Source organism: Maniola hyperantus, chromosome 7, assembly GCF_902806685.2.
Source record: "Maniola hyperantus chromosome 7, iAphHyp1.2, whole genome shotgun sequence".
Lineage (NCBI taxonomy): Eukaryota > Metazoa > Arthropoda > Insecta > Lepidoptera > Nymphalidae > Maniola > Maniola hyperantus.
In genome coordinates, this window is record NC_048542.1 from 8,804,068 (window position 1) to 8,823,114 (window position 19,047).

General features: G+C 39.8%; 1 protein-coding gene across 3 annotated transcripts in view; it reads right to left on the bottom strand.

Annotated features, from left to right (window-relative positions):
• The window catches only part of LOC117983745 (serine/arginine repetitive matrix protein 1-like), a 26,773-nt gene extending 8,766 nt beyond the window's left edge, over window positions 1-18,007 (bottom strand). The window contains exons 1-17 of one of the 3 annotated variants that reach the window (XM_069499600.1): window positions 17,958-18,007; window positions 17,547-17,757; window positions 15,960-16,109; window positions 15,332-15,383; window positions 15,030-15,113; window positions 14,349-14,458; window positions 12,565-13,429; window positions 10,641-10,712; window positions 9,291-9,396; window positions 8,420-8,560; window positions 7,570-7,633; window positions 7,076-7,194; window positions 4,289-4,515; window positions 3,800-3,986; window positions 3,385-3,509; window positions 2,140-2,216; window positions 575-649 (exon numbers count right to left, since the gene is read on the bottom strand). In XM_069499600.1, the coding sequence (XP_069355701.1) occupies window positions 575-649; window positions 2,140-2,216; window positions 3,385-3,509; window positions 3,800-3,986; window positions 4,289-4,515; window positions 7,076-7,194; window positions 7,570-7,633; window positions 8,420-8,560; window positions 9,291-9,396; window positions 10,641-10,712; window positions 12,565-13,429; window positions 14,349-14,458; window positions 15,030-15,113; window positions 15,332-15,383; window positions 15,960-16,109; window positions 17,547-17,757; window positions 17,958-17,968 (2,676 nt within the window). In that variant the 5' untranslated portion in view covers window positions 17,969-18,007. The remainder of the gene's footprint in view (window positions 1-574; window positions 650-2,139; window positions 2,217-3,384; window positions 3,510-3,799; window positions 3,987-4,288; window positions 4,516-7,075; window positions 7,195-7,569; window positions 7,634-8,419; window positions 8,561-9,290; window positions 9,397-10,640; window positions 10,713-12,564; window positions 13,430-14,348; window positions 14,459-15,029; window positions 15,114-15,331; window positions 15,384-15,959; window positions 16,110-17,546; window positions 17,758-17,957) is intronic. The other 2 variants (XM_069499601.1, XM_069499602.1) reach the window with 2 other exon arrangements.
• Window positions 18,008-19,047: the final 1,040 nt, after the last annotated feature.

A 19,047-nucleotide genomic window follows, 5' to 3' on the forward strand; every position in this document is an offset into this window, starting at 1 on the left:
TTGACAGCATGGCTTTGCCGGTAGGATGGTAACTAGTCACGGCCGTAGCCTCCCACCAGACAAACTGTCTCTATCGGTTACAGGGCAAGTGTGCTAGCGGGTGAGTTCTATCGTTAAGCACCGATAGTTTTGTGGGTACGCATACATGAAGATCAATTAGAGATTACTACCTGTACCTCCTGGTTTCCCCACACGATAAATAGTGGGGCACGTCTTCGTAGAAATAGTCGTCCCTAAACTTAACCACATCGCAATAACATTTTTTAGGCGTCAGTGGGCCGCATCTTACGGGGGATCAAAAATCAACATCAACCCGCGTATCGCACCGCATCCCGCGTTCACCGTCTGCATTAGTGTGAGTGTTACATCCGTGCACGTAGAACGCGTGGAACAATACCTGCGCGAGCTCGCATTCGCACCGTAGGTCAGAGACGACTATTTAATTGCCAGTTACCTAGCGATATGCTGTATGGCTATACTTGGCGCTGACTACCATATTCTTAGCTAGTTAACTTTTTAATTGAAATGATTGAAACAAATAAAATATTAAATAGGATTGAACGGAATTGCTTACCTCTTTATTAGTAAACGTTATTTTTTCTCGTGATTTATTAGTATTTGATTTTGTGACTTCTACTTTTGGTTTGACCTAAAAATTAAAAGATGGGTTCTACTATAAAGTTGCAGGTTATTATGAAAATATATTTTACAAGAATCGATATTCAATACTTAAAGATATTATTATCTAGATAAAGAGGCAGCTCCTGATCAATGAAATCTAATAAATAAATAATCGTAGAAACCTATTTGGTTAGTTATAACAACCATCGAAAATTTTCCGATATAATTACAGCAATTTACATAGTAATTATTGTCCAATGGACACTGCTTAGGCGCCATCTCCACGGACGACAGAATTGCGGAGAGATAATCTCGCCGTGCCACTAAATTCGATACAACTCTTATAGACCAATCTCCACAGGGCGGTACTGTCGCCGACGACTACGACGCCGCTGACGACCTCCCTGGCGCAATGGTAAGCGCTATTGTCTTGTTAGTGGGAGATCCAGGATTCGATTCCCGGCAGGGTTTTGAATTTTATAATTTCTAAATGTTACCACCCTACCGGCAAGGCAGTGCCGCCAAGCGATTTAGCGTTTCGGTACGATGCCGTATAGAAACCAAAGGGGTGTGGTTTTAATAAAAAACTGCCATGCCCCTTCCAGATTAGCCCGCTTCCATCTTAGACTGCATTATCACTTACCAACAGGTGAGATTGCAGTAAATAAAATAAATACGACAAAGTAGGTCGGACTCGTTGCGATTTCCTCGTCCATGGAGATGACGCCTTAGAGCTAGCGCGCACTACGGTCCGTACGTTTTTTTCTCGCAAAATCTGTGAACTAAAGAACTACATAGAAGCGCGCGAACTGCAGAATTAATTCCGCGCCGGATTTTAATAGATTTAAATTCAAATTTATGAATTTTAAAACGCGCCACAGTGCACGCGCCCTCTTAGAGAGAGCGCGCACTGCGGTGCGGGGAGTTGCGGCGCGTTTTAAAATCCGATGCGGAATTAATTCCGGAGTACGCGCACTTCTATGTAGTTCTATAGTTGGAAGATTTTGCGGAAATAAAGTACGGAAAGTTATCGTGGTGCGCGCTAGCTCTTAGTGTTAACAGTTTTTAATTTAAAAAGTTAACTTATTAGTTCCTAGCTGATACCCGCGGCTTCGTCTGAGTGGTCGTTTATTGTACATCGACAAATACAAAAATAAAATAAATAATAAAGTAAATAAACGTATTAGGTTTTTAAAACCCGTGGAAACTTTAACTTCTTCTTCCCGTGATAAAAATTTCGTGAACATTCAGCGGTTGAGCACGACGAGACATACACTTTCGCATTTGTGATATTACTAGCTGATGCCCGGAACTTCGCCCGCGTGGATTTAGTTTTTTAAAAATCCCGTGGGCACTCTTTGATTTTCCGGGATAAAAAGTAGCCTATGTTACTCTCCGTCCTTTCAACTATATCAAGTTGATTGGTTGCTTAGTTATGACGTGAAGGATCGACAAACAAACACACTTTCGCATTTATAATATTAGAATAGATTAGTATCAATATAAGCGGATACGTACTCGGTCAACCTTTGCTTCAACTTTGATCGTATTTTTGTTGGACCCGCTCAGTGCAGTGCGGCTTGGCGGAGATTTTTCTGGAAAAAAGTCACCAGAACGCTAAATCAAAGTATAAAGCCTCAATAGCTCAGCGGAAGAAAAGCGGACTGAATTCCGATTTGTCGGGCCCAGATTTAAATCGGATGTTCCAGTGGCAGAACATTTTATATGAAACCTTATAAAATGTTCTGCCACTTCACTTATCGGTAGGTATCACTGTTTACTTGTCGGAAACCGATTTTGTGTCCAAATGTACTGCCACTGGAACATCAAGCGACAAACGACAAGTGGGAACGGAAAAAGGGGGAGGGAGGGAGGGGTTGCACTATTGTACTATAGTTCGGACAAAATGACTCCTCACAAGCCATTTTAACTCTATTGGTCAACTGTCATATTATTAAACTAGCGACCCGCCCCGGCTTCGCATGGGTGCAATGTAGACACTAAGTGTCATTGCCTCGGAAACTCTCAAATGAGAGGATTTTTCTCCGACCTAATTCACATTATTTCAATTTCTCTTGGGATCTCAATTTTTTTGAGAATTAAGCTATAGCTATAAACCTTCCTCTTGAATCACTCTATTTATTGGTGAAAACCGCATTGAAATCCGTTGCGTAGTTCAAAAGATCTACGCGTTCATACATACATACATACAGACGCGGGACGCGACTTTATTTTATACTATGTAGAGAAGTACGAGAAAGACTAAAATCGTACTTTTGATATGAAATTTGACACAAAAAGTTTAAAATGGCGCGTGAGGAGTTAAATTTTACGCGTTATACCTATTCCTAGCACAAGCTTTACGATTAGTTGGAATGAGAAGTTGAGTATTTATTAGTCATGATTAGTATGGCCAATATTAATTTAAAAAAAACTTAGACTAGGTCGAATTGTTTAAGCAACAAAATAGTAAAAAAAATATCAACACCTAGCCCAAACCCTAGGGCATAGAAAGCTGAAATTTTGCAGAGGTTTCTTTTTAAAAGTTAACTTATTATTAGTAATAGTAGTAGTAGTAGACACAAGGAATAAGGCCGGATTTTTCGGAATTCCAACGGGGTCAGGAGTAAAAATTTTATTTTCGTTTTATGACTGCAACGATAACTGACTGAGCAAAGCTGGGGCGGACCCGCTAGTCTAGAATATAGCTATTTTTATTACGCGTAGAATAGTTATAAATTATAATACTATCGTAATATATACCTTTCTTTTTCCTATCCTCCGTAGGATCATGGAAGACTATCTTCTGCCTGGGTCTCTTAGCTTCAGTGTGTTTGGGCGGCAATTTGGAGCGCAAGTCAACTTGTGTTTTCGGCGCTGGTTCTGCCCTGAAAACAACAAATAAATTAAATTATTCCATAAAAAAAAATAAGGGATGTAGTAACAAGTATTAAAATTATCACCACCATATCATCTTACGAATCCAACAACCGACCATCAAAAAGTGTAATTTATTACCTATTTTGAATAAAATATTTGACTTTGATTTTGACTTTGACTTCCCCGGATGGGTTCAAAACTAGTCGGGCTAAAGCCGACTAAACACGTGAGTAAATCCGGGACAGATATTATATATAATGTAGTGGATATGGATTAAAATTGATTTTAGTAGACTTACTTTTTGGTTTTCTCCTTGAACCTGCCGGTATCATCATCGTCAGACAATATGTCGTCTATGTCATCCAGTATCAGATCCAGTTCGTCGTCACTGATGGTCCGCTTGTCCTCCCGCTTGGGCAATGGCGGCGTGAGGGCACGCTCGGGGGACACCTTGGCTATGCTTTCACGGGGTGGGGTTAGATTATCTGAAATAGTTGATTACTCTTATTGATATTGATAGCCTAGTAGTTAGGACGTCCGCCTTCTAATCGGAGGTCGGAGGAGGATGTAAGCTAATTCTGTACAAAATTTCATCAAAATTGGTCAAACTGTTGGGCTGTGAAAAGCTAGCAGACAGACAGAAAGACAAACAGACACACTTTCGCATTTATAATATTAGTATGGATTGATGATTCAATAGAGGCTCGTCTGAAATACATAAAATCTACATCCTCAGTTAGTTTAATAACTTCTTGCTAAGCAAAGTTAAATACAATTATTGTCTCACCCCCACAAGTAGAATTAGCCTCTACACTCTCCACTTTGATCGGAGAGCGTTCTCTCTTCCTCTCTGGTTCTACTTTTTCCGGCGTTTTCCTCGTAGTGTCTGGTTTCACTTGCTGCGGCTCTGTGATCACTGTGGTTGTCGGTTTATCTTCTTTGACTACCGGTGTTACTTCCACTGGTTTCAATGGTTTCACTGGCACTTCTTTTTCTTTTTCCTTCTCTTTTTCTCTGCAATGGAATATAACCATTTGAATTATTGTTCAAATCTCTATTCGCTCTGATATAATACATTCGACCATTAGTCGTACCATCCTTAACGAATCAATAGAGATGGTACATCGCGACACTAGTGTAAACAAAAAAAAAGAAAAGGGCCCAACATACTACCTTGTGGTATTCTATTGTTACTACTTCAAACTATTAGAATGGATACCAAAGAGAAACGAAATGAAATAGTTTATTGGTATGAATATGGGAAGACTAGGTGTTCACAATACAGAGTTAAGCCAACATATTCAGTCAGATAACCCTGGCATACAAATTTTTTGACAAAGTAGGTAGTACTTTTTTCATAAATCTAATAGATTAGATAGGAATATGATATAAATCAATGTGTCAATGTTTAGAGGTGCAACCTCTACCGTTACTTGGCTGGCAGCTATTAGGAAAACTTCGCAGCTGCCACACAACAATATTCAAATTTGGAACGCAGTGGGGAATCCTCCTGGTCACGCACGTTACAAGATTCCACATTCCCTATCATCCGCTCGTCACGTCAACATCTTCTACCATTGTATTATATAAAGCTCGCAAGCCTGTCTGTATTGTACATAACATATCAATTGTAAAGTGTAAAATAAACATCACTATATGTAGCTGGTTCTTCATTACATCAACCCTTCAGCTACATAATTGGTGACCCATCATTGAGGAACACATCAGCCACATTGGGTACCTGCGTCTACGGTCGAGCCTGCACACTGCTCCCGTACATCTCCGGCGTGCAAGCAACTCAACGCAACAAGCAACGACGTGCGGCCACATTAGCTGCACCCTCTGAACGCGAAAGCTACGAGTTACGACTGCGACTAGACATGGACGCCACAGATGGTGTCCCTCGTGGACGCAATCCAGTCAACTCGACGCGGCACGCTACGCAACCTACCCTGTCCTACATCGCTGACCACAACACAACCTCCTGAACCCGACGCGAGGTTCATACGTGCATGCCTTGTGAGTACATATCCAAGGCGCCCTGAGGAGGGATCCAGGTTTTATAAGGACATTATTTCTTCTGTGCTGAAAAACAATTTCTAACAATAATATTTGTGACATTGCATTTTGTTTTGTGAAAATTATTTTTGAGTGACGTATTTTTTTAATTTTCAAATTCAGTGAAAAAGAACATTAACATTCCATGAACAATATAGACAATAAGTGACGTCTCATCATCTCATTTTAAAAAGGGAATTTTTTATAGACATTTTACTTTTTTAGAACAATTTTATTTAGTTATATTGTCATGTCATAATTGCCATTGTATTTTGTAAAATTTTCCTGTCATAACAATTTAAATTTCAGCAATTTATAAAGAAACAGTATTACACGTATGAAGAGGACTAATCTCTCCGTTCCATGGTTCCATTCACAACAAACCCCTACGGACCATGCCACAATTCGTAAGGTTTTCAGCAAAGCTTCCTCCGTGCATTGCGGATCATCTTTTATTTCAAAGTGAAGCAGCTATTGTGGAGTGCTGTATAGCCTCCGCACACATGTTCCTGTAGTACACTGGGCAGCCTAAGACACGATGTCACTCGTTCGTAAGTCCTTCGACCTTTTCACTTTTCCAGGTTCACTGAGTTTATCGCGCTCAGAACCTCTCTTCAGGTCTGTGTGGACGCGAGTTTGCCAAGGTTCGACGTGAAGAAGATTTGCTCATCATGCGTCTCCTCCGTCATCAACCTTTTTGCACTCCGAACGCTTCATTTATTGTAATTATTTTTTTTCCGTGTCACTTAGGCATACAGGTCCACTGCTTATTTCTCTGGTCTTAAGTACTGCCTCCCAGTCATTGTGTACACAATGACCTGAGGTATTACACCATTACCAGATACTGCTACAGAAGACTCAACATTGAGGCAACTTTCTATCCTATTTGCCTTCTCATTTTTATCAATACATGTTCTAGTTTTAGGGTTCTTTTCCTTCATTCTTATGTATATAATACCTGCCTTACTTAATATTTCTTTTTTTTTCTGTTTCTCACTCCGTAGGGGGGTGATTTAGAGGTGCAACCTCTACCGTTACTTGGCTGGCAGCTATTAGGAAAACTTCGCAGCTGCCACACAACAATATTCAAATTTGGAACGCAGTGGGGAATCCTCCTGGTCACGCACGTTACAAGATTCCACATTCCCTATCATCCGCTCGTCACGTCAACATCTTCTACCATTGTATTATATAAAGCTCGCAAGCCTGTCTGTATTGTACATAACATATCAATTGTAAAGTGTAAAATAAACATCACTATATGTAGCTGGTTCTTCATTACATCAACCCTTCAGCTACAAATGATATAAATATTAGTCAAGTCGATAGTCGATAACGATTCTAAAGAGAGGGAGAGGTTAAGGAAATACTACGCATCGTCGCGTCGCCCTAACTACCTGCGTCAGAACAGCATCCCTTTATCGATAACGACTTCTGCATTCTCACAACCCTATGATCGTAATGATTTATGACTCAGTTCGCATGTTTGTAATGGTGCAACTGTAGTAAAATTTACCTCTCTTGCAAATGCTTCTGTAGTTCCACGGCGTTCTTCCTGCGCCGCACTTCCTTAGCACGCAGCACGCGCTCGCGGAGCGTCTCTTGCTCACGCACTTTACGCCTGTATTCACTCTCCTGTAAAGGACAGAAGGAACAATAATTACCTTGCATTTCCTACTAAGGTTTTTCAACCAGTTGTTATAACAGGGTTCAACTAGGTATTTAGATTTTATCAATACAGATGTTATGACATGTAAGTATTGAGATTTAGAGCACGAGGAGTTAGGAATTTAGCCAAATAGAAATAGAAATATTTTTTGTTCACATAAACTTTTGAAAGTGCTTTTAAATCGTCAAAAAAAGAATCAATTTCTAATAAGTTTACTGCTGTACAAGATGTATTATTTTACATATTTTATAGTCATTGCAAAATACGTTTTATGTGGAAGTTGCCTCAAACAAATATTTGTGTTTCTTGTTTCTGAAACCATTGTCAGAATAAGAATTTACCTCGTCACTCTGCGGGCGAGGGCGTCTTTCGGGGCTGCGGCGCGGAGGAGACGGCGATCGCATGCTGTAAACAAAACATCATGATCAAACTCCTCTTAAGAGCAACTACGCACGGTCGACTAGTCGCTTGGCAACTCAGTCGACAGCGAACGTTAGAATCTCTTATTTATATGGAAGTCACCGTGTGCATGCGTACGGAGTTGCGGCGACTTCGTGCACATAGGAACGGCGGCTTCCATAAAAATTACAGATTCTAACGGTCGCCGTCGGCGTCGACCGTGCGTAATAGGTCTGGAAACACCACCACAGACGAATTAACGACCAGCTGATTAGTTCCGGAAACCCTGCATCAAAAATTATTAGCCCAAACCATTGCGTCTAGTAAGCTGTATGATATATAGTGTATTAATAATATGTATTTTATATTCTTATTATATGGTTTAGTTTATTTAGCTATTGGTATTTAGGTTTATTTTACACCACCTCCCATTGTCCATTTGTTCGTTTTCTCCCTAGCGTTAAGGTTGTCTGGAAGAAATCGCTATTTACCGATAACACCGCCTTTTTGTACCTACTTATTAAGATTTCTTTTTGTAACCTGTCATTTGTGTTTCTGTGGTGCAATAAAGTATATACATACATACATACACACATATGATTTAGACGAGAGGGATAATTCAGTATTTTTAGAAATTCCCACGGGATAGGGAAAAAAGAAAAAGAATGACTTTAAATGGTTAACGCTCACTGGCTCTATCATTTGTATGGGATTTAGTTACAGAGAAAGCGCTACATTAACTTCATTCCGTGGATACGGTATAGTGATTACTGAGATGTTCAAAATGCTTACCGTCTCCTCAGGCCAGCCCTGTTGGCGTTAATGAACTCCTCCTGCCTCCGCAGCAAGTCCTCGTCCTCACTGCGACGGCGGGGGGGCGGGGGTCCGCGGGCCAGATCATTTTCTATTTCGATTGTTGTATTCTCTATATACCTGTGGAGTACAATCGTAGCCTTTATTACTGACTAGCTGATGCCCGCGACTTCGCACGCGTGGTATTAGGTTTTTAAAAATCCCGTGGGAACTCTTGATTTTCCGGGATAAAAGTAGTTTATGTCACTCCCCGGTCTTCTATACCAATAAACAAAATCACGTCAATCCGTTGCACCGTTGGGACGTGATTGAAGGATAAACTAACAAACCAATAAACCAACAAACCAACAAAAAAACACACTTTCGCATTTACATACAGGGTACAGATATAAATATAGAGGGTAGCTTTTTGCAATAATGTATGAAGCAGAAACGTGGACAGCTGTTGGCCTCGTCCACAAATTAAAAGTAGCTCAGCGCGCTATGGAACACTATCTTGGTTATCACGGGAAAAAATCTGAAACAAGGAAATTCGCAGAAGAACAAAAGCGACCGACAGTTCATAGGATAAGCAAGCTGAAGTGACAATGGCCAGGTTATGTCTGTCGCAGAACCGACGGCCGATGGGGCAGACGTGTAGACCGTGTACCGGTAAGCGTAATGTAGGGCGACCTCAAACCCGCTGGACCGATGACCTGAAGAAGGTGTTCGGGAGCGAGTGAATGAGATAGGCCTATGTCCAGCTGTTGACGCATACAGCCTGATGGATTGAATCGAGTGTCGCATGACATATTCGAACCAATCAAGATCTTGTTGCAATTTACTTAAAAAGTAATAAATCTAAAAGTACCTCTGGGGGGAGCGTCTTGCAATTTTCCTCCCGGCAGCTCTCGCTAAAGCGTTTCTTTGTTCGGCGATAAATCTTTCGGCGGCGTCATCTATGTCCTTTATTGGGCCTGGTACAATACAGTTTCAAGGTTATAATGGGGTTGTACATGACCATGAGCTTTGTATTCCTAAAGTAAATGCATCCCATACACACACTAGCATATCTACAAGGCTTAGGTAATTGAAAATGTAACTAATCTTTAAGCTATAGAGTAAAATTAAAATAGACCAGAATTGACACAAAAGAGATAGTTTAAACTGATAAAAAGTAACGAAAACTTATTATTATAAAGATTATATAATTATATATATTTTAGAACATAAAAAAGAGAAAAGCGTGCATAATTTACTGTCTACTCTATGTGTCACCAACAATGTATATGAATTATGCATTGTATGTTATGTCTAGTTATTCTATAAAATACTCCAAGTTTTAGTCACAAGTTAGATATAAAAAAATTAAATTGAATATTTTTTATTCCAGATATATTCATGTGGCAAAAATTTATTAATTTCCGGAAACGTCAAACCACATATTGGCGCCGATTATGTTGTCTTTTTCTAAACTAAATTTAGAGTATGTGTATCCTTTTCTTTTTAATAGGTATTGCTAAAAAAAAGAAGAAAAAGATGTTTATGTTCCAAACTGTAAACTTAAAAAAGGACATGACATGAGTTTAACATTTATTTTAAAGACTTTTTAGTGCACTCTACAAATTTAAACAATAAGCTCGCGACTGGCAGCTCAAGTCACGAGGTTTGCCAGCTCTAAATTAAATTTAAAATTATGTAACTGTGTCTGTCCTTTTCCTATACATTGGTAAGAAGAGGATGCGAATGCTCTAAAATTTAGTTGTGCACAGAATCAGTATCACTATCACAAGCGTAAGATAAAACTAGCCACTTTATGCCTTGTCACCTGCATGACACAAATAGAATAATGCTTCTTTGTGGGCAATCATGGTATAGGGCGCGCAAAACAAGTAGTCCACTCTGAAGTTGCAACATGGCGGTTTGGGCAGATCATAAACTAAGGATTAAATACACAAGCCCAGCTATGATGTTTTCGTACAATGCGCAGTCACACGCCTCCTGTTCATATTAGACTACTTCTTTTGAGCGCTCTATATCAAAATTTATCGACATGCTAATGTGATCTTACGGTATTTCTAGGCATGAACAAAAATGACAGATTTCACACATTGTGGGTTTCATAACATAGTAATCTATAAAGGCTTGGCCAGATTATGTAACATGGTGTAAGCCATGTTTTACATGTTATATAGCCTGGACGCACCGTAACTCAAGTTACCGAATTTGGTCTCCAGCGTAGGACTAAGGGGCGGAGTCTTTTGTATTCTTGTCGGAATGTATGCGGGGAACCCTACAATATTAAACAAATATGTATCTCACTAGCTTTTACCCACGACTTATATTACAAATTGTGTTGAAATGATTTTATTTTCGAGGCAATCATATGACAGTATTGAGATATGTCGTGGTGCGACAGGCGATCTATCGCCTGTAGCAATAACGCACTATATTGTAAAACAGTAACATGTAGCTGTGATAGCCTAGTAGTTAGGACGTCCGCCTTCTAATCGGAGGTCGGGGGTTCGATCCCGGGCACGGACCTCTCACTTTTCAGAGTTATGTGCGTTTTAAGTAATTAAACATCACTTGCTTTAACGGTGAAGGAAAACATCGTGGGGAAACCTGCATGCCTGCGAGTTCTCCATAATGTTCTCAAAGGTGTGTGAAGTCTACCAATCCGCACATGGCCAGCTTGGTAGACTATGACCAAAACCCTTCTCACTCTGCTCTGTAGTGAGCCGGCGAAGGGTTGATCATAATGATGATGATGATGATGAACATGTTTGTAACTTTAGATGTCTCCTCAGGAGGCCTTTATAACGATTCTATGAGTAGATGACGCCCACGACTTCGTCCGTGGATTTAAGGATTTTTAAATTCCGTGGGAACTCTTTGATTTTCCAGGATAAAAAACTGCCTTTGTCCGTGGCCGGGATGAAAGCTATCTCTGCACCAAATAGGTGATGCATGTGGCTTTGTCCGCGTGGATTTAGGTTTTTTAAAAACCCGTGGAAGCTCTTTTCCGTACGAAAAGTAGCCTATGTCTTTACCCAGGATGCAAGCTGTCTTTGTTGTAACAAATTTCATCAAAATAGATTAAACAAATGGGCCATGAAATCGTAGCAAACAGCCAGACATACACACACTTTCATTTATAATATTAGTAGTAGTTTTGAATAATCATAAAATTAACCAGTTTAATTAGTACAAACTATTTAATTTTAAAGTAATGCCACTTCACTCATGAAATACCAGTCAGTACCCGCTCCTGCATGTATTTTAATGAATTAATTATATTAAAATGATTTTCATAAATCGGTTTTGTACAATAATGCAGATAGATTGATTAAATTAAACTATCTGGACTATATTTGACTAGCCAAGTTACCAATTAGGTATTATTTACCTTTCTTTGAATTTAATTTTATTCTGTGTGCGCAAAACAAGTACAGTAGGCGGCAGAAAATAACGTACGTCGATCTTTAGAAAGAGATAGCGGTTTCATAGAGCAATGTCTCTGTCGTTGAGACCGACAAAACGTCACAGAGTTATGAGTGACAGAGACAACGCTCTACAAAGCCGAAATCTCATTCTAAAGGTCGATGTACATTATTTTCTGCCGCGTACTCCCAACAGAAGTTGCAACACGGCGGTTTCCGCAGGCAGGACTAAGGATTAAATACACATGCCCGGCTGAGATGTTTGTACGCATTGTGCACGTTTCGTACGCCTCATGTTCAGACTGGTCTACTTGTTTTGCGCGCACTACTATTAAACTTATTGCCAAAATGGCACAATGTGTCGGAACTGTCATTATGAATAGGGATGTTGCCTATATCAAAAATAAATTATTTCTCAGTAATTATTAAGATACGTAAAGTCCACGTCTTTTATTAGTTTTGTGTGATAACTATTTTAAATTATCGATTAAACTAAAAAAGCACGTGAAATGATTGTGACGTCAAATACCAGTATTTCATATAAGCTCGCATACTAAGCGCGCGTTTTGATGTTTGATAAAAAGTTACTGATTTGACTAGTTGTCAAATACCGCATTGTAGTGATTTTTATTGTGTTGATAAATCTGTCTATCTTCAAAGGAGATACCAGAAAACTTCACAATACATATTATTAACACTTACCATCAACTGGAGGTTGGAAGTTCCCTTTGAAGTGTGGATTGATCAAAACCTTCTTCCCGGCAAGCCCGCCAGGAGGTAGAGTGGGTAGGTTTGGCGGAAGGACTGGCAACATTCGCACTTCCGGCTCTCTCTCCCTACCCTTCATAGCTGGCAACCCCGACAACGGCTGCCGAATCGTCACTTGGGGTACGTTATTATTAGGAACAATTTCACGAATCGGAGGGCCAAATTGTCTCGGATTGTAGGGACGATAGTACATAGGCCTTTCGAAATTTGGTCGAATATTTTGATTGAAATTCGGCCGCATATTAGATCCATAATATCTTTCCTCGTTCCGGAATTGATATCTGGGGAAATTTTGATTTTCCATAGGCATATCTGGATGTAACATTGGCCTATCTGGGTGTAAGATTGGTCTTTCTGGGTAAAATGGTGGCCTGTCTGGATGTAAAACTTGTCTCTCCGGGGACATAGCAGATCTCTCTGGGGACATCATTTGTCTCTCTGGGGACATCATTCGTCTATCTGGGGACATCATTCGTCTATCTGGAGACATCATTCTTCTCTCTGGGGATACATCTCTGGCGAAATTTAATCTCTCTTGGGGTAAAATTTGCCTTTCCGGCGGCATTATTGGTCTTTCAGGGTGTAAAATGACTCTCTCTGGTTGTACAGGTGGTTCCATAGGTAAACCTTGACGTTCTGGTGGCAAAATCGCGGGTCTTTCTGGAGATATTTCTCGGGGGATCTGTCGGGGTACTTCGGGTCGGATTTCTGGGGGAAACTGCTCTCGTGTTTGTGGTGGAATTACAATTTGTGGTCGTATTTGTGGCGGTGGGAACGACGGGCGTTGAGTGAAGTTGGCCTGAAATAAATTACATTGCATGAATAATCCACAAAGAAGCACATTTTGTGTGTTTCTTCAAGTAGTCAATTATTGGACAAGTTTAAAAAATGCATAGTGACTTCTAATTCAGTGTAGCAATATATACACGGGATTTAAATGATTTTCGTCAGTTTTATACAGATACGTATACTTATAAAGAAATTACAATATACAAACATAAAATTGTAACATTTTCATCTGTGACCTCACCCAAATGGGATACAGCTCTGCAGCATACTCTTCCACGATATGTGTTTCCTACCAACTACAACCCGGGTATCTTTAAAACAAGAGTGAATAGGCATCTTCTAGATAAACGCGTCCCATCTTAGGCCGCATCATCACTTACCATCAGGTGTGATTGCGGTCAAGCGTTTGCCTATAATGAATAAAAAAAAAGCTAAGCATAATACCATGCATCATATCCGCCAATGCTGACTTAATATTATAAACGTGAAAGTGTGTCTGTCTGTCTGCTAGCTTTTGACGGTCTATCCATTAAACCGATTTTGATGAAATTTGATACACAGTTAGCCTACATCGCGTGGAGATACATAGGCTACTTTTTATCCCGGAAACTTAAAGAGTTCCTACGGAATTCTTAGAAAACCTAAATCCACGCGGACGAAGTCGCGGGTATCATCTAGTCACTACTCATATTATAAATGCGAAAGTGTGATCATTTGTTTGTTTTTTTTTTTTTTGATTTGCACGCACGCCGTAACGGAGCAACGGATCGGCGTGATATTCTGCATGGATATAGACCTGAAAAAGACCTGGAAAATTACATAGGCTACTTTATATACCAGAAAATCAAAGAGTTCCCAAGGGATTCTTAAAATACTTAAAACCACGCGGACCAAGTTGCGTGCATCGTCTAGTAATACGTAAATCTCACCCTGAAAACATTGTTCCGTCGATATGGGTGGTTCTGCCTGTACTGAGGGTTCCTCCACGAGTTTCGTCCGCGACCGCCGCCGTACGCATTGCGCGGAACGAACACCTTATCTGTGGACACATGGCTCATTTAGAAGCCTGCAATTGTCTGTCTGTCTGTCTGTCTTTTTTAACGATATTAAAAAAAAAAGATGCAGATACTCAGAATTGACGCCAATTCCAAACCGAATTCAAAAAATTAACTGATCAAATCGGCACATTTATATTTATTCTGATTTCTGTGGTGGGAATGATATAAATCAGCAAGTTGAAGTGGAAGTGGGCAGGCCATGCTTGCCGTAGGAGCATTGGTCACTACAGTGGGAAAGTTCCCGAGGAGAATACGTAATTGTAGTGTCGGCGCCACCCAGTACGATGGACCGACAATATGGGCTTCCTCTTTCCTGGATGAGAAAGCCTGAGGACCGGGCGTGGTGATGCTATTTGGAAAAAGAAGCCATGCCGCCAAGCGATTCAGCGTTTCGGTACGATGCCATGTAGAAACCAAAGTGGTATGGGTTTCATAAAAAAAACTGCAATACTAACTTGTATCGGAGTTTTAAAAAAAGGCATGTTTAGCAGTGGACATCTGCTGGCTGAAATGATGATAAATGCTATAAAAATAATAAAATTGTTACATTACCCAATGAGTCAGGTATATTGCGCGGCAAGGGAGCACGGTGCGTGTACACGCGTTGAGGCAACCTCTCACGGCCCACCCCTACATCTAAAATGGAAGCAGATGGGAATTTGTGAAAAAATATCTATACAGCCTTAAAAATGACATTTTATCTTTGTAGAGCATTGTCTCTGTCACTCATACCCATATGACGCTTTGTCGGACTCAACGACCGAGACAGTGCTCTACAAATCTGCTGTCTCCTAAAGATTGATGTTCATCACATTCGGCCGCGTACTGTAACTAGCTAGCTAAATAATACTCACTGGCAGTCATTTCTGATGGTACAATTTGTGGAGGCTCCACCGGGCGTGCTGGCTGCAAGATAAATTTTATATGTACATTAAATTTTACTGTACTTCATTTAGTTTTTTTTTTTTTTAATTATTTATTAACTTATAAATTGCAGATTGGTAATGAAAATTTCTAATATGGCAATTAATTTATAATAATACTAGCTATTGCCTCATATTTGGTGGCTACCTACTGTATGTTGGTGGTATTGTGACAAAAACGTCCCAACAATAACTACACAGAGTTTCAACTTCTAGAAGCTAGATTGCCTAAAAGATGCCTTGAAGGTATTTAGGGCATTTATGACAGGAAACACTGACACTCGAAGCTTAGCTCTGAAGTATGAACATTGAACACCCATAAATCCTTAAATAACAACTTTTCCTACTTCAGATTCTCATTGAAGACCCTTCTTTTGCCCATTGTACCTATAGTTTGCGACAGATTGAGATGGCAATCGGGGAGGGGACCCACGCACACCGTCCCTGCGCTAACCCGGTGCAGGCGAGCACGGGTGCAGGTGTGAGGGTGTCCCTCATACCCCGATTGCCATCTCGACTGTTGTAGACTATATCTAAGACTTACAATACATGCACTTACTATAGGTGTTGGTACCACAGCATGGTCTTGTTCATAAACAGGCTCGCTGTATGGTGCATATGTAGAATGTTCTGGACGTGGTGTGTTGGGCACTTCCACTGTTATATTGGGCACAACACATTCTGCTTCTGGCGGCAAGTAAGCCATTGGCTGTTAAAAAAAGTCATAAATAATTAATTTAACATGAAGAAAAATTGTATTTCAACTATGTGAGCTGTATTCATACTAATTCTATGCTAATACTATCTAATATTATAAATGTGCAAGTTTGGATGTTTGTTACTCCTTTACGCCACAATAATGAACCAATTTGGCTGGAATTTGGAATGGAGACAGCCTATAACCTGAATTAACACATACACTATTTTTTATCGCCGGAAATTAAACTCTTCGGATCTCGGATTTTTAAAAACTTAAATCCACAGACAGTTGCAAGCGTCATAACTAAAGATGGGCGTTATTGGCTATTTCTGGCAACGGTTAATCAACAGTTATTTAGTTTCAATACCAATATTGATAACCGTTGCCGAATATCGGTATCAGAGTTGTGTTTCAACTAATTTAATATGCGCAACGCGCAGCGGTTTCCGTTGTAGTAACTAAGCTAGCTGCCGTATCAATACCGTCTGTATAGCTAGCGCGCGCATATTCACTAAAATAAAACCAATTTTACTTTCATGAATATCGTGAAGTAATCACAACCTTAAGTTCATAGCAGCAAAGTTTAATTATAATGATCATTGACATAGATCAAACTATAGTGGACGCCTGCACGAATAGTTTGCCACAATCCAGTTAACCAAAAACATTTCACGAAGATTGATAAACGAAAGAGGACCTTATCTCTATTACTCTAAGGCTAACTGTATTAAGATTGATAGATCAAAGTGTAATGGACAAGTACTTGTACAGATAAGCCTTAGCGTAATAGAGATAAGGTCGGCTTTGGTTTATCAAGTTCTTAGTTGCTAAGCCGGTAGCCAATAACCGCTCCTTCTCAGCTTTCAGTGAAAGAATGAAAGAGAAGGCATAATTATTGCGTTTCTAGTTACCAAAAAACCAAACAATGCAGTGTCAGTTGCCAGTTGGCAGCGTTGCGTTGTCAGGTGGTTCGTCATAGATGTTAGCTGATAACCGTTGTTAGCTACGACAATAACGCTACGGTACGCTATAGGCACGGCAGCGGTTTTCAGTTAAGTTAAGCTATAGCGGACACATGTCTATTGTAAACATTAATGGTAAACTGAACTTAACCATCAAAGTTAGTTGTGACAAGCCAACAAGCTTATTAAGAGCCTTGAATGGGTTCAAAATGAGTCATGATGCTGAAAAGTTACCAACCCCCAACTGTTCAGCTGCTTTGCTGTAGTCGGATAAAAAGGGCCAAGACTTATCTACAAACATTATTATTGATAGGTTAATTTTATGTATGATTTTCCTACATTATAAATACAATGTGCCTATTCACAATAAACTGTGGTAGGCCAGATAACAGGTATATTCAGTTCGCTGAAACTACTTGATCCGTGGGCCAAGACCCCCGGCCCGCGGGTCCCTGATCTTTGTATTGAGAAGTTAGAAACGCACCTGTCCGTAATCTAAGTTTTGTCGAGTGTATTCATTGGGTACCATGTCCACTGGACCACTGTATCCCACGGGTCCACGTCCTATCGATGTGGGCACATTCTGAGACGGGCCACAGTCGTAATCGTCAGCCAAGAGCTGATCCTCCTCATCGTTACCCAGATTGTAATCCGCTAGACTGTGGTCACCTAAATCTTCGCCGAGTAAATCCTCGCTATGAAATAAAACACTCATTTTAATAATTTCTCACATGCGTACACTTTCACAATGCTGTCGTAAGACCCAAAGATTGAGTAGTTAACAAAAAAATGCACTTAGGACATTTTTTAAACAATATTGGAATTCAGTACACTTATTAAGATTATTTAATAAGATTTAGTTTAAATTTTACGAAAATAATACAATAACACTAACTTGTCCGACATGTTGACAAAAAAACACCACAGAGAAACACTTTGTGTAGAGATGTATGGATGATGAAATACCGGTAATAATAATTATCGACTTTAATTTAAATCGAGTATTCGACTTAATCAGAATACTTTTATGACTTGTTATACAAGGAAATACCTCCGTTATCACCTAAAATTTTGAAGCTACCTATTTCTCATTCATAGCGTTCACTATACAGACTCTCCAATTCAGTATGAGCTCATACTGAATTGGAGAGCTATCTAGTTAGATAGTTGGATGACAATTAAGATTTGATTAAATTACATATTGGGGCCGATTCTCTTGTACACAAACTCTAACTAAATTAACAGGTCTAAATCTAGTGCTATCCTTTCCCGCAAGCAACATTATGAAAGGGATAGCAATAGATTGAGACGTGCCATTTTAGTTTAGTTTAGAGATTATGTACAAGAAAATTAGCCACATTATCTACCTCGCCTGAACGACTCTATATTAGAAAAATCGTCTATTTTGTGCCGATACACCACTATGCACACCACTATGTAACATTGACTAACGTCCACACTCCACACACATACAATATAATTTATTATGGTGGCAACACATGTTTGCAACTCTACATTCTCTGTCTACATTTGTAGACATAGAATGTATACATTCTCTGTCTACATTTGTAGACATAGAATGTAGATACATGTCATTAAAATGCCAAGAGAGCCTTGTCGCACTGTATCAATATTGTTTTGGTTGGGTTGCAGTGCATGGTGTTTCCACAAGAACGAAAGTTGCACCCACATTTAATTCCTGTTTTATTCGGTCGATCTATACATGTTGTATGTCGCAAGCATGTGATTGTGCTATGTGGTGCCGCCCTTATCTACTTATAAAAGGCGGCGCCGCCCTGACCAAATACTATAGATTTGGTCTATGGTCAAAATATCAGCATATCAGCATTGACGCCACTGATAACGGAGCCTTATTCTGTGATTGGCGCCTTATTTTGAATTTCCAAAGTTCTTTAAACCGAGTTTTAACCACTTAAATCACTTGCTTTAACGGTAAAGAAAATATAGTGAGGAAACCTGCATTC